The 15,939-nt window shown below is 44.2% G+C and overlaps 1 protein-coding gene across 4 annotated transcripts in view; it reads right to left on the minus strand.

Moving 5' to 3' along the window:
* Positions 1–4,568, minus strand: part of LOC117702732 (protein WFDC11) — a 6,999-nt gene extending 2,431 nt beyond the window's left edge. Inside the window, exons 1-3 of one of the 4 annotated variants that reach the window (XM_076930210.1) lie at positions 4,286–4,364; positions 1,352–1,571; positions 1–31 (exon numbers count right to left, since the gene is read on the minus strand). The exon at positions 1–31 is cut by the window's left edge and continues 106 nt beyond it. In XM_076930210.1, the coding sequence (XP_076786325.1) occupies positions 1–31; positions 1,352–1,494 (174 nt within the window). In that variant the 5' untranslated portion in view covers positions 1,495–1,571; positions 4,286–4,364. Of the gene's footprint in view, positions 35–1,351; positions 1,572–4,285 lie in introns of all 4 variants that reach the window. The other 3 variants (XM_076930209.1, XM_034493890.2, XM_076930211.1) reach the window with 3 other exon arrangements.
* Between the last annotated feature and the right edge of the window lie 11,371 nt (positions 4,569–15,939).

The raw sequence follows: 15,939 nt of genomic DNA on the forward strand, positions 1-15,939 counted from the left end.
CTGGAGATGCTCTTTTTTGCTTTCCCAGCTGCTGCTAGAGAGCAAATATATAAGTTGGGGAACAAAGGTGTGGGCCAACGTATTTTTTCATACGTTCTTCCTTCCCTTGATTAAAGGATAATTCAAACCGCCACTTGAGACTTACAAAATCTAAATATAAAATCTTTAAAAATTTAAATATACAAAAAAAATCACAAAAGAGAGAAATAAAATCTCTCTGCTGATTCCATTACACTGGTGTGTGATACGCTATCATCGTTTATATAGACAATTATATATCAACTGCTTTGATAAAACTGAAATTGTGTAGCACTCTCCTGATTCTCTTTTAGTTTTGCATCTTATTTTTAGTTAGGACACAAAGTAACAAGTTTCTTTCTCTAGAAAATATTCTCTATCTATTACATTTATTTTTAGATGTCACATGAGTACTGTATTTACATCATTTACACCCCTCTTTCCTCTCCTCATTCAGACCCACCCTATGCCCCTCACCTCACTCTACAATTCATGGCTTCTTTTTCTTTAATTATTATTGTTACACACCTGTGTGAACAGATAACTATATAAAAACAACCTGCTTCGTTCATGTGGCTGTTGTTCATATGTGTATGTGTTTGGGAATGGCCACTTGAGAACGGATAACCTAGCGGGGAGGGGGCTCAGCCCTGAAGAAGACTGATTTTCTCTCTCGGTAGCCATTAACTACCTATAGCTCTTGATCTAGGGTAGGGTCTTGTGAGAGTTCCCCTGCTCACACCAGCATGCCAATTGGTGTCATCGCTGTGTAGATTTTGTTTCCACAACCATACTGCTGAGATTTCTTGGGTGCAGCTCCCTGTCATACAGAGAAGACACACACTATCTTGCAGTGGACATCCTGGTCTTCTGGCCCTTAGTTTGTTGGAGTTGATCCCCTCCACACACACTCCTCTCTCATCTCCCCCATCTCACTTGTATCCGGCCCCTCCCATGTTCTCCTCTGCGTTTTTTGTGTCTTGAGTGTTCTATTAGCCTCCCATTCCCTACAACCTCCTTCCCCCTGCTCTCGACTGCCTTTCTATTTTTCTGACCTACCCACATTTATTTCCACATAAATACACATAAAATTTGGATCTGGGCCAGAGAGATGGCTTAGTGGTTTAAAAGGACTTCCTGCTTTCCCGGGGGACCCAAGTTCCATTCCCGGCACCCACAATAGATTGTTCACAACCACCTATAACTCCAGCACTAGGGGATCCAGTACCCTCTTCTGTCATTTGTGGGAACCTACAACCACATGTTGTATACACAAACCCACACATACATGTAAACACAAAAATCTGGTATCCACATATGAGAAGGAACATACGTTATTTGCCTTTTTGAGTCTGGGATACATGGCTCCAGATAAAAATGTCCAGATCCATGCATTTCCTGAAATGTATATAGTTCCACAGCTGTGTGTCGGAATGAAATCTCACTGTGTATTTGTATCACATTCTCAGCATCCATTCATCTGTTGATCGGCATCTAGACTGATTCTCATTTTCTCGCTATTGCCAACGACAAACATGGACATTCAGGCATCTCTGTGGTGGGATACACAGTGCTCTGGGTCAATGCACGGGTGGCATAACTTAGTCACATAGTAGTTCTATTTTCAGCCTTTTGAGAAATCGCCACATCGATTTCCACAGTGGCTACACAGGTTTGCACCCAGCTGCAGTGAATCCTTTCTCTTCCTCTTTCCCAAGTCCTCCCCAGCTGAGTCATCCTTTGTTTCTTCTCTATCTTAGCCTTTCTGGCAGGGGTGAGATGAGTTCTCAAAGCAGCTTTAATTTGCATTTCCCTAACAAGGACGTTGAACAGTTCAAAACACTTATTGGCTGTCTTGAGGATTACCATCTGGTTCATTGTCCTATTTATTGATGGCCAGGGAATGTTTGTTATTTAATGTTACAGTTATTTATATTAATGTTATATTTACATTAATGTTATAGTTATTTATATATTCTATATATCACCCCGTTCTTTCATTCTATCAGCTGCCTCTTCACCTTGCTAACAGTTTTCTTTGCCTCTCAGAAGCGCTTCCATTGTTGTGACATCCCCCATTTATAAATACTGGGTGATTTTCTGTGTTGTTGGAGTCCTGATCAGGAAGCTCTTGCCTGTGCCTACCCGTCAAAGGGATGCCCCTGGGTTTTCATCTAGCAATTTCTGCAGCTTGGATTTAAAAAAAGAAAAGAAAAGAAAAGAAAAGAAAAGAAAAGAAAAGAAAAGAAAAGAAAAGAAAAAAGAGAACAGGGTCCAATATGTAGCTCTGGCTGGCCTGGAACTCACTCTCTAGAGTAGAGAGGGAAGCTGCACCATGAAATCTCAACAGTATTGTTGCCGAAACAAAATTCAGGTGGCCTTCAACTCAGAGATCCATCTGACTAGGCCTCTCATATGCTGAGATTAAAGGCATGCGCCACCAAAACCAGCAGCAATTCAGACTTTAAATTAAGATCATCGATCCTTTTTTAAAATTGATTAATGACTCTGTGTGTTCTCTAGAGAATTTTTATAATTTCTTATTTTTATGGCTGATAAAATTCCATCGGGTACCACATTTTCCTTGTCTGTTCAGCTGTGGGTGGACATGTAGGCTGATACCTGGAGTGGGGCGGAGACAGGCCCATCCCTGGAGCTCATTGCCCAGCCAGCCTAGCTGAAGCCATGAGCTTCAGGTTAAGAGACTGTTTCTAGACTAAAGATGAAGAGTGATGAAAAAATATATATAGTCAGCCTCCAGTCTCTACACACAGACACACACATACACACACACACACACACACACGTACAAACATGCACACAATGCTCACACTCGTACACACTCATGCACAAATGCACAGAGAGACCAAAAATTCTTCTCAAAAGAAAAAGAAAAGAAGCACCACCAAATGCTGGCAAGAACGTGGAGAAGAGGAAAAGTTACACGTTGCTGGTGGGGATATAATCTTTTGTAGCTGCTTTGGAAATCACTCTGGGGGGTGTTCCTCAAAAACAAAAATAGAACTACCATAGATATCTCCCTTGGCTATCTAATCGAAGGATACTACATCAAGGTATCACAGAGACCTGGGCATCCATGTACAGTACTTCACTAATTGCAGTCGACAAGAAACAGGGACATCCCTCACTGAGGCCTAGCTTTCAGGTACCAGATGGCACCATGCAAGCTTTCAAAGCATCCGTAATCCTATCCAGCTATGATGTTTATGAACTACAATGACCAGCATGGCTCTAAGGGTGTGATAGTGACACACATACCTTGATGATAGCCAAGATCTCTGATTGGACTTAAGACCCACTTAATGAAAGGAAAACCATTTCTGGCACTGGAAACCTAGCCGATATCCAGTGCTCATGGATTTACAGATCTTGGGCGAGAACCTACAACTGCAACTTTACTGAACCCAGATAAGCCCTAACTCCACTCCAGATGTTCCCCTTGGTTAACTGTACTTCTCATCCCTCATCAGGGAAACTTTTCTTTGCAACAAATTGAGAACATTGTTGAAAACTACAACTGATGGAAATGCAGAGCTCTGGACCCCAGTCCTAAGTGATGCATCTACAACACAGCTCCTGCATCTAAGTCTCATGGGACATCTCAGAGGAGGGTTTGGAAAGACTGCAAGACTCAGAGGAACAGGAAGTTTGCTGGGAATGCGTGTCTTCTAGAAATATCAGGGAAGCTACAGCCGTGAAGTCCTACCAATATGTGATCAGATAAAGAGATAAGAAGAGACACTGCATGTACAGCATGAGATCTTATTCAGCTATAAAAATAAACCATGACATTCACAGGAAAAGGGGAACAACCACACATCGTCATGTTATGCAAAACAAGCTATCTGAGAAAGCTTTTTTGTTTTTTTTTTGTTCTCTCTCTCTCTCTCTCTCTCTCTCTCTCTCGTGTGTGTGTGTGTGTGTGTGTGTGTGTGTGTGTGTGAACTAGTTAGGAGACTTTTTAGGAGATCATGAGAGGGAGGATGAAATCTTAAGGAGAAGGGGAAAGGGTTAATGCACCATGACAACAGAAGAGGAGAGTTTGTGAGGAAAAAGTGGAGGAAGGGAAGTACAAAGGAGGAGGGGCGTTGCTGAGAGGAAGAGAGGAAATTAAAACAATAATGCAGGGAAGCAGCATGATGAAGACCACTACTTCATAGTCTAACTTTAAAATTAAACAAGAAAAAATCTTTAACAAAAAGATCTGAAACTGCGAAAGCTCTAGAGAGCAATAGTGGAACTTTACCTCAAGAAGCAGGCACAGGCAGGTGTAGGTGCAGGCAGAGAGGGTGTGAGAAGAGGCAGGCACATGAGAGTGGGTTCAAACACAGGCAGGCACAGGCAGGGCAGGTGCAGGCAGGTGCAGGCAGGTGCAGGCAGGTGCAGGCAGGTGCTGGCACAGGCAGGTGCTGGCACAGGCAGGTGCTGGCACAGGCAGGTGCTGGCACAGGCAGGTGCAAGCACAGGCAGGGCAGATGAAGGCAGGTGCAGGTAGATGCAGGCAGGTTCAGGCAGGTGCTGGCATAGGCAGGTGCTGGCACAGGCAGGTGCAGGCACAGGCAGGTGCAGGCACAGGCAGGAGCTTTCTATAAAGGGCTCCGGTATCACAGAAATAATTTCAAGAACTGACAAATGAAATTAAGAACCTCTGCACAGCTAGTGAGGGGGTGGGGAATCATAAGGGCAAAGAGGGAACCTGTGGAATGGGAGGAGGCAAGTCTTTACCAACCAAGCAGCTGACGATGGAATGGCTCCTAAAACATCACAATCAATAAACAGTTGAATGAATTGAGTAAGCATTTCTCAAAATCAACACACACAGGATCTATAAATAGTTGAAGAAATGTTCCGCATTTGTGTTTGCTACTTTTCTCGTTATCGTCACAAAAATGCCAGACAGAAGCAACTCAAGAAAAGACAGGCTTATCTTGCCCAGTAAGGGAGGCAGGTACACCCACCATGTCAGGGGTGGTGTCCTGAGGTAGCTATGGTTACAGGAGTATGATGTGGTTGGCCACATGGTATCTGCGGTCAGAAAGCAGATCCCTTTCTCCTCTCTCCCGTTTTATGCGGTGCAGGTCCCCATCCCATGGCCTGGTGCCACTCATACTCAGAGTGAGTCTTCCCTCCTCAGTGAAGCCTCTATGGAGATTCCCTCAAAGACAGACTCAGAGTTGTAGCTCCTGGGTGACCCAAAAGTCAATTCAGTCAGCCATCGAGACTGACAAACACAGCATCTTTAGTCACCAAAGCAAATTAAGATTGCTCACCCCAGTCAGAATGGCTGTCACCAAGGAAACTGGAGAACAAATGCTGGCGATGTGGGGACAGTACTGGTGGGAGAGCAAAGTAGTTCAGCCAGTGTAGGGGTCACCGAGGAGTTCCTCAGCAATTAAGTCAGAACCGTTGTATGAGCCAGGCACATCACTCCTGGGAATACACCTGAAAACAACCAAGGCCAGCCTACTGCAGAGAGACTGTAGTATCCATGGTTACCTGCTGCACTACCCAAGATGTGGGAAAACCTAGGTACCCAGTAAATGGACGGAGGTTGCAAATGTGATGCAGACACACAGCACAACCCTATTCAGCCAAAAGAGTGAGAGTCTGTCCTTCGAAAGAAAAGGGGTGGAGCTGGAGGCCGTTGTGAAGTAAGCCAACTCAGGAATATTAGACTTTGCCTTGTATGTGGGATCTCTAGCTAAACATATATATATATATATATATACTTTATATAAAATATTTATATGTGGATATAAATTTATAAACTCTGGTTATAAATTATATATTATGACTTATAAATTATATATTTATATAAAAAGTATTATATAAGTCTAATACTATTATATTTATTATATATTATAATATAATGTATAATATAATAAATATGATGATATATAATATATAACTATATAGCTTATATATGGCATAAAGGTAAAAGAAATTGATAACAGGCAGGAAAGATCTAATGAAAGGGAGGAGAATACAAGAGAGTAATGGAGGACAGTAAGACTAAATATCTCCTCTTATACACAGAGTATAGATTAAAGTATACACCCTCTCTCCTCTGTGTGTGTGACAGAGAGAGACAGACACAGACACAGAGAGAGACAGAAGAGTAGAAGAGCTCTACAGGGCAGGGCAGGGGGAACAGGAGAAAGCAATGTGGGAATAGGTGAATTATCTCTTTAGAGGGAGAACCAGACTAGCAAAGGGAGGGGGGATGGAGAGAGAATGGAGGAGATTATCAGCAGAGGAACGGGAGACATGGCTCAGTGGGTAAGAGCACTGGCTGCTCTTCCAGAGGACCACGGTTGGATTCCTGGCACTCACAAGGCAGCTCACAACCATTGCAAACTCCAGTTCCAGGGGCTCTTGCTCCCTCTTCTGGCCTCCACAGGCACTGCATGTACCTGGTGCTCAGACAGGTATGCAAGCTGATCACTCATATGCATGAAAATAACAGGAAATACATCTCAAAATATAAAATAAATGAAAAGAGCAAGGTACATGCTCGACGTGGTGGTGCACATCAGAGGCAGGAAGACCCCTGTGTGTTTGAAGCTAGTCTGATCTACAAATAGAGTTCCAGGTCAGCCAGAGCTATATAGTGAGACCCTGTCTCGAAAATAAGAAGAGTGAGGTACAATTCTATGTGTATATGGAAATGTCACAGAGAAAGAGACTCGATTTGATTTGTTGCTCTCACTTCTAAATACTTCAGTGAGTGTCTTTAATCAAAAAGTCATCCTCTTACATGGACATGACATATTTACCAACTTCATTGGATCTGACATTGATAGAATAGACTAAGGCATCAGCTACCTTCAGAAATCATCTTCTCAGGACACCCAGAAATGCTCTCTTATGACCTTGACATCTTTAAAAAGCCAACTTTTTTGAAACATTGTTTCTCTGTGTAGCTCTGGCTGTCCTGGAGCTCACTCTGTAGACCAGGCTGGCCTTGAATTCACAGAGATCTGCCTGCCTCTGCCCCCTAAAGTGCTGGGATGAAAGACGTGTGCCACTATCACCCAGTGAGCCAACTTCTTTTTGATTGAACATTTATATGAAATGTCTTCTTTCTCATATTGAAATCAGGCAGTCTTGATGGGGACACTATATAAGTGACAGAAATACTCGTAGCATATTGTATTTGGAGATGCACAAACTCACATGTATCTTTCTATCTGGGTTTCTTTATCTAAACTATGAAAGCAGTCATTTACTCCATGTAGAGACAGTGCTAGCATGATTTGAACAAGGAAACTTTTTTCTTCCTTCCTTTTTTTCTCTTTTTTTTGGGGGGCAGGGGAGGAAGGGAAGTGGTTTGGGACAGGATTTCTCTGTTCTGGATCTCATTCTATAGACCAGGCTGCCCTTGAACTCACAGAGATCCACCTGCCTCTGCCTCCAAGTGCTCAGATTAAAGGCATGTGCCATCATGCCACCATTTTGCATCAAAAAAATCTTTCTAAGCCAGCTGTTCTTGATCTGTGGATCTCAACCCCTTCATGGGCCGAGTGACCCTATCACAAGGGTCACCTAAGACCATCAGAAAACACAGGTATTTCCATTATGATTCATAACAGTAGCAAAATTACAGTTATGGAGTAGCAGTAAAAATAATTTTATGGTTGGGGGTCAGGATGAGCGGTCAGGATGAACTGTCATGCACTGCATTAGAAACGCTGAAAAGCAAGCCTCAAATCACAGTCTCTACAGACTCACTCACGATCCAGACAGGGCCTTCCTCTCTGCGTACCTCTCAGCCCGAAGTGCTGATAATCACTTGGTTGGTGTCACTCTCTCCTCAGTTCCAGAGCAGAGGAACCTCTGTTCACAGAGCAAGTAATGAGAGGAATAAATGCCGTTCATTGAGACTTTAATCATGCAACTTTGAAGTGGATCAAATCTATCTCAGATCTTAAGGTAGGTACGTACAGGACCTGGTGTCTGTTTCCTGCTTCTCTTCTTGCTGCAGGCAGAGTAGATGGAGCCAGAACAAGATGTACCCACCCGACTCCCTTCCCCAAAACATGCGGAAGCCCAGGTGATGTAGGTGTAAGAGAGAAAGGTCTGTAAACCCGTTTCTCTGAAGCAACGCGGGATGCCTTTGTTAAGTCCCATCTGCCTTTCTTTGTATTTCTCCATTGAGAGCATCATCCTAACACATCTCTTATGAGTGAGTTTTATACCAGTGGGGAGAAATGACTCATCCAGGAGAACCTAGAAATCAGTACGTACCATATAAACGTAAAACCCAGACCTGGGGGCTGGGCAGACGGCTCAGGGATTAAGAGCGTTTACCGTCTTTATTCTTGTATTTACTGTTATTGCTTTTCTTTTGCTGTGATAAAACAACATGACCAAAAGTAACTTATGGAAGAAATAGTTTATTTTGGCTTATGGTTCCAGAGGGGCAAGAATCCAAAGCAGGCAGGCATGTCAGCAAACAGCAGGCATGCTGGGAGGTCCATGAAGCTGAACCATCATATCCTCAGCCATGATCTAACTAGAACTTAACTAGAGGGGGCCAATCAGAAGTAGGATGAGGCTGTAAACTCAGAACATCCACTGTTCTGAGGAGTACTCCTTCCAGCAAGGCCACACCCTCCCCAGAACATCCCCAAATGACACCAACAACTGAGAAGCAAGTATTCAAATACACGAACTGACGGAGGACATTGTCAAAGGCCAGCTTCGACACCGCAGGGCACACAGAGGAGAGGTCAAGCGTGGAGTTGGCGACTGATCACTCGGCAGACTTTTCTGCATGTCTGGTGGATGGAGCAAAGCTTCAACAAGCAGGCTCCAGTGACTTTATTTTTTTCTCCCACAGCTTGTATATCCCAGCAAAATCTTTCAAGCAGTATAGAATTCCAGTGTGATTACATCTATTTTTTTTCTAGCAAATGACTATGAGAAAACAGTATGTGCCCCAAAACCTTCACATGAACAAACATTACATAGTACAGGTAAAGAAAACAAATTATTCCCAAGAACCCATATTCATTCATAACTAAGCAACTTGTTATAGGTTAACAAAGCGTGAGCGAGCAAAGCAATTTCTCCCAGCCAGCTTTTCTTAATAGCGTGCAGCAATTCGAGGTTACAGAGAAAGGATGGATTATTTCATTATTTATCTTCAAAAGCAACCTTATAAAAATCCTAAAACAATCACAAATCTAAGCTTTTATCTACAAAACAATCGGCCATTTCTTCTTTACATCCTCAGAATGAATGCACAGCAAATTTTATTAAACCACGCCAGGAAACTGAGGCCAAAATGGGCACAAGAAATCTATTACCTTGACCAGAAGAGTCACGTCAGCCAGTGCTGCCGCTGTCCTTGTTCCCTGACTTTAAAAAAATCCCCTGCTTAACTATTGAGTGTGCCTTTCTGAATTTCAAATTGCTCCCCTAAGATTTTCTACATCAGAGCCACTAACAAAAACATCTTAACCTGACTTTACTAACAGTTTACGCTTCCAAATGCTTTCTAAGGATGATGGTCTTAGCTGGTGATCTATGTCTCTAAGTTCTTTCCTAGGGTGGTGATTGAATCATTAATCTGCTCTGGCAACAATGCCAGCAGAAAAGATCAAGCATTACTACTGTGAGTGCCAGTGATACTGTCCAGTGATGGGCTGGAAGCCCCCTTAGACTTTTCGTACGATTCTTAGATGAAGAGGAATGTGGGCACAACAAGCAGAGCAACTCCATAACAGCATGAAGTCCTCACATGCGTAATGCTCAGGGCTGCGCCTCTCTGAGGCACACTCATCGTGGTTATGCCAACCAGTGAGCTGTCTACCATGTTCTGAAGCCGTTGTTGTTCCTCCTGCATAGCCTGCGACAGTACATTCTCATTCAAACCATCACATTGTTCTTGCTGAGGACCTGGGTTTGGTTCCCAGCACCCACAATGCAACTCGCAACTACCTGTAACTTGGGTTCAGGGAATCTGATACTTTACATGTGTGTTATGTGCACTGCATTCATGCAGTACCTGTGGTGGCCAGAAGAGGGCTCTGATCCCCTGGAGCTGGAGTTAAAATCAACTGGAGTCACCTGAACTGAACTCAGCTTCTCTGGAAATGCAACAAATATTCTCTAAGAGATCTCTCCAGCCTCTAATTCTGTGACTATTTTTAATGTAATGCGTATAGTAAATATTTTCTATAGCTCTAAATACATTTTATTGTTTTGGGTTTTTTGTTTGTTGGTTGGTTGGTTTGTTGGTTGGTTTTAGACAAGATCTTGCTAATGTAGACCAGGGTGGCCTCAAGGTCACAGTCCACCCATCTCAGTCTCTGGGATTACAGGTGTGTGCCGCCAAATTCAGCTTTCTCTGAATATCTTTTAAATCTTATTTATTTGTTTACTTTCTGTATCCGGGTGTTACTGCCTATATGTATGTCAGTGCAATGTTTGCATGACTGGTGACTGTAGAGACCACAAAAGGCATTAGATCTTCTGGGGCTGGAGCTGTATGTGATTGTGAGCCACCACATGGGTGCTGAGAATCAAATAAGGGTTCCCTGGGGGAGAAGCCAGTGCTCGTACCACTCAGCCGTCTCTCCCTTCTCTGCACATCTTAACAGGATTTATGACATCATTCTTTACATTCTAACTACGGGTCCTCAGCAGGGTCAGTATTTTCAAGTGTTTGCTCCCACTCTGTGGGTTGCTTCTCTGCCCTGCTGCTTCTTTTGTTGGACAGAAGCTTTTGAGTTTGCCCATCTAGAGACTTTGTTGAGTTTGTTGGGAACAAGCAAAAGAAACTTGTTCTAAGAACTACCATTTTTGTTTTCAGATTCGATCCAAAGGGAGAAACTATATTCAAGGTCCCAGGCTCTAAGGGAGCTGGGCACTTCCTACAGCTGAACTGTTTCTGTTGTAAACATTTCTCGGAGTCCAGACTTCTCAAGGACAACTTGTAAGGAGACAGTTGTCTGAGTCCAGCCATCTCAAGGACAACTCCATCTTGCTGGCAGGGTCAAACAAGTTCGTGTTCCCAGGCTTTGGAACAAGCTCCTATCTCACTTCTCCAAATGTTTTCTTAACTGTTAACCGATAAGGAATATAGAAATGGCTGTTATCTAAACCAAAGTACATAAGTTGCAAAAAATATATAACCAATTGCCTGTTCTGCCCTAATTAACTACATGCGGCTGGCCCACTCCTTTGTCCCTATATCACCCTGAGCTCCAGACCTAATGTCTAAAAGAATGAATTAAGGACCTTGAAGCTAGGTGCCCTAGATACAGTCCAGTCTCCAGCGGGTTCTCCCTTGCTTAACCCATGATGTCAAAATACAACTGGATAACACTGCAGCTCCCCGATACCCCCTCAACCCCTGCTTTGTGTTTCCATCCTTTAAAAATGTTAAACAATCTCCCTTCAGGGACGAGGTTCAGATCCCAAACTGGCTGCCTCCCTGAGCACTCAGAAAATAAAGCTTTCATTTTGGGGGGCTTTCCCCATAATTTTAGGGTGTAATTTTATTTATCTATTTATTCCCATTACATTCTGTTCCCTTCCTTCTCTTCTCCTAGTTTGATCCTCATATACCCCTTCCCCCACTACCCCCTCCATTTCTCCTCAGAGAAGGGAAAGCCCCAGCATGGGTACCAACCCTCCCTGGCTCATCAAATCGCATGCAACAGGACTAAGGGTGTTGTCTCCCACTGATACCAGACTAGGCAGCGCAGCTAGGGGGAAGGGGATCCAAAAGCCAGCAATAGAGTCAGAGAGAGTATGCTTTTCAATTTTTAGAGAACTCATATGAATGCAAGCTACACATCTGCTACAAATGTGTGTGGGTGCCCCAGGCCAGTCCTAGGTGACCCCAAAATACCCGGTGAGTCTGAGGTGTCTGAGGGAGGAGAGAGGCTCTGGTGTGGCCCAGAAGCACTGTGCTGGACACTGCCTGAGACTTGCCCATCTGAATTCTCTTTGTATCTGATGCCATGCTCCCAAACTCCAGATTATCTGCTGTCACACAACTCTGTGTCGAGCTGCAGGATCGACCCAGAGGCATTGTGGCTGCACAGAGGAGGAGGGAATCTAACTCCAGTGAGTGCTTTCCACATGGGCAAGAGCTGGAACCTTCCCTTCCCCCCCACTCCTCCCCCATCCTTAGCAACATCAGCAGGAGTCACCTGCACGCCTCTTGGTGTTCTTTCGGGTCATAAAAGGAGATGAGACCAGAGGACAGGTATTGAGAGCAGAGGCGCACACTCAGTTAATGAGAAGCACTGAATGAAGTCTTCAGTGGCAGCCGGCCCAACCCAGGCCCTGTGACCAAAGTGGCTACATAGATAAGGTCCGGACAGAACGAAGCTTGACATAGGTTTTCTCAAACTTGCCTCTACATTCAGGTAATGTAGAGAAATGAGAGACTCTAGAGAAAATTCTCACTTTCAGTCACATTAGTTTTGCACACACATGTACACACATACACACATGTACACACACATGCATATACGTAAACACATGCATGCACACACATACACACACATACGCATGCACAGATGTATACACGCATACACTCACACATAGGTATGTACACATGTACACACACATGCATGTACACAAACACATGCATGCACATACACATGCACAAACATGTATACACACATATACTCACACATAGGTGTGCACACATGCACATACACATACCTCAGGCTTATCACCTGACTTCCTTGAATTTAGTATTCATTATGAATATTTTTTATTTGAGACAGAGTATCACTATATAGCCCTTGCTGACCTGTAACTCACTGTGTAGACAAGGCCAGCCTCAGAGTCATGGAGATCAGCCTGTCTGTGCTTACTCAGTGCCGGGGTTAAAAGGGTGGGTCCCCACACCCAGCTTTCACTACCCTCATCATAAGCTGACTTCAACCTCAATCCCAAAAGAAGATTGGGAATTGTGGACAAGAATGGGAAACCAGGCCTTGGCTTACCCTGGGCTCCAGGTGAGGAATGTTCTCAGACTGTAAGAAGATGGGCAGTTCCCCCTGGGAGCGCTGACTATGCAAGCAAAGCAGTGCCTCGTGCCTGTCAGGGCTCCCTGGGTCAGAGTGAGAGAGCAGGGAGAATCTGGAGGGGGCAGGCCACGTGTGCAGCGGGAGTCAAAGAGCCTGGTCCCCACCAGGGTTCTGCTCCATTTGACAGGAGCAAAGGTTTCAGACCGCAGTGTGGGTGTATGTCTGCTGATATTCTTTTACAAAGAAGGCCCTCGTGATTCTGATGCAGGCTCTGTTCCTGCGTGGCTATCACGGGAGCAGGAGACACAGCCCACGCTCCTGTTTGCAGAAGCTTTCTGTAAAGATTCCCACAGAAAGGTGAGCAGCAGGTTATGTGCTTGACGCTTTCAGAAAGATGAATAGCGGTGATGTCGCAGATCAGTGCTGGGTCCTTTCTTACAGGCCTGGCTTCCTGACAGGGAACAGGAGCAAGTGAACGAAGAGGCTGCCTGAAGAGACTCCTTCTCAAGCTCAACGCTCCTCTAAGACCACAAGACCAGGTCTCACACTGCAGAATTTCCTTTGTGCCCTTCACCAAGTTTTAGCACTGAGTACCGGGGCAGGATGGCTATAAGTTGGGATGACCAGAACCGGCACAATGCTATGGGCAGAATCAAGTATTCAGAGAGGTAGCCATCTTTCCAGGCTCTCCTCATCACCTACTAAGGATCTTCTTTCTTTCTGGGTGCCTTCCCTGGGATAGTGTTGGCAGCACCAGCACAAAGGAACAGAGTGGGCAGCAGAGTCTGGAACAGCTTGACTGCCTGAAACAGCCAGCCTAGACTTCCCGACAGAGTAAGAGAGGGAGGTGTGGGGGCGGCAGAAAAAGTTTGCATCAGCTCTTTGCTGCCCCTAATGGCCAGGCCGGAGCATTGCAATGGCTGCTCACCTTGTACTGTGCCACAAAGAATTGAGCTTCTGCAGAAACGACACCTCCCGCCACAGCATCAGCCTTCTCTTCTAGCTAACAGAACTTTTCCTTTCTGAAAGATACTGTTATTTATGTATTTTAATTACAAAATAATATATAAAACAGGATGGATAGGTAGATAGATAGATGATAGATAGATAGATAGATAGATAGATAGATAGATAGATAGATAGATGTTAGATTGTGTGGACTGGAGAGATGGCTCGGTGGTCAGAACACACACTGCTCTTCCAAAGAGAGGACACCTGAACTTGGTTCCCAGCATCTGCAGTGAGTAATTCACAACTTCCTGCAGCTCCATCTCTGAGGGACTTGACCCCAACACTGACAGACACACACATACACAAATAAATAAATAAACAAATAAACAAACAAATAAATAAATAAACCAAATAAAATAAAACCTCATTATGTATAGTTATCACTAATTAGCTTTATCCTTAAATTTCCCTATATATTTAAGAATCTTTTTCTCACTTTTTAAATCACCTCTGTTTTATACCTGTCTTCTGCTGTCCTTTCTTACCCATTTAAACATTTACAATGTCATCATTCTTCAAAAAGAAGCCACATGATTTTTCATAATTACATATCCCTCTGAGACAATTAATGTCCTGAGTCATTATGAACATTTTAACCTGTAATTCCTTGATCAAAGTTACAAAGCATTGTGGTTTGCATGTAGATGTCCCCCGAAGGCTCAGGTGTTTCCACACTCAGCCCCAGGCTGGTGGTGCTGTTTGAAGAGGTTGCACAAACTTAGAAGGCAGTTCCTCTCGGAGGAAGTGGGTCAAACATGCCAGGCCTTGAGGCTTCATTGCCCAACCCCACTTTCTTTCCACACTCTACTTCCTGTGTGCAGATAGATGTGACACCTGGCCTTCTGTTCATGTCACCATGTCTTACCCACACGCTGCCATGTGTTCCTCCCTGTGGTGGAATGATCTCCTTTAACTGAAAGTCAGAATTAAACCCTTCCTCCCTCAAATTGCTCCTTGGCAGGTATCTGGACATAGCAATATGAAGAATATCTAAAATAGATAAGCCGATATTTCATATATAACACCTATATGGAAAGAACATGATATAAAAGAATCGTTTAATTTTTTAAATGATACATTTAACTCGACAGATTATGTCTATGTTCCCAAATCCTCGGGATACTGACGTGTAAATGAGAGTTATCACATGGAAACATCAAAATGCTGTCAATACACATTTGGGTCCCAAAGTCATGTTCATAGGCTCTGTCCCCAGGAAGATGTAAGGTTGAACCTGACTCTAAAATCCTCCATCTTTGCGACAGGGAAGGTTCTAGTAGTTCTGTAGACTTGTTTTATGTCTATTTTCTCATCACTTTAACTGTAAAGGTAGAAAGAGGTCAGACCTTCCACAGTGTCTGTGCACAGCAGGTGCACGGTGTACTGTCTGTCTGTCTGTCTCCTCGATCTTGTTTCCCAGCCACATTTTAGCAACCCTGGTGGTTCAGAATGGCCCATTTACCATTTAGTTTATGTTGAGTGTTAATTTCCATTCCTGGGAGGATCGTGAGTCAAAGGACTTGTCTGTTCATCTAAGTGAAGCCCCAGGCTCTGGGTGAATTGGGCGATGGGTGGAGGAGCCAGAGGTAGAAGTCAGAATCCAGACAACAATCCAGGCATGGGCCATGACCATCTCTGCAGGCTCCAAGGTTGGAAAATGCAGGAAATATTTCGGGGGCTGTGTATTGTGTGGTGTGTGGTGTGGTGTGTGTGTGGTGTGTGGGTGTGTGGGTGTGGGTGGGTGTGTATGTGCGTGCGTGCGCGCGCGCGCGTGCGCACGCACACATGCCTGTGTGGCTGTGTACATATGGGGGTCAGAGATCTTCCCCAATTATTCTCTCTTATTTTCTGATCTAGGGCCTCTCAACTGAGCCTGGAGTGCTCTGCTTTG

The sequence above is a fragment of the Arvicanthis niloticus genome, chromosome 2, assembly GCF_011762505.2.
Source record: "Arvicanthis niloticus isolate mArvNil1 chromosome 2, mArvNil1.pat.X, whole genome shotgun sequence".
Classification (NCBI taxonomy): domain Eukaryota; kingdom Metazoa; phylum Chordata; class Mammalia; order Rodentia; family Muridae; genus Arvicanthis; species Arvicanthis niloticus.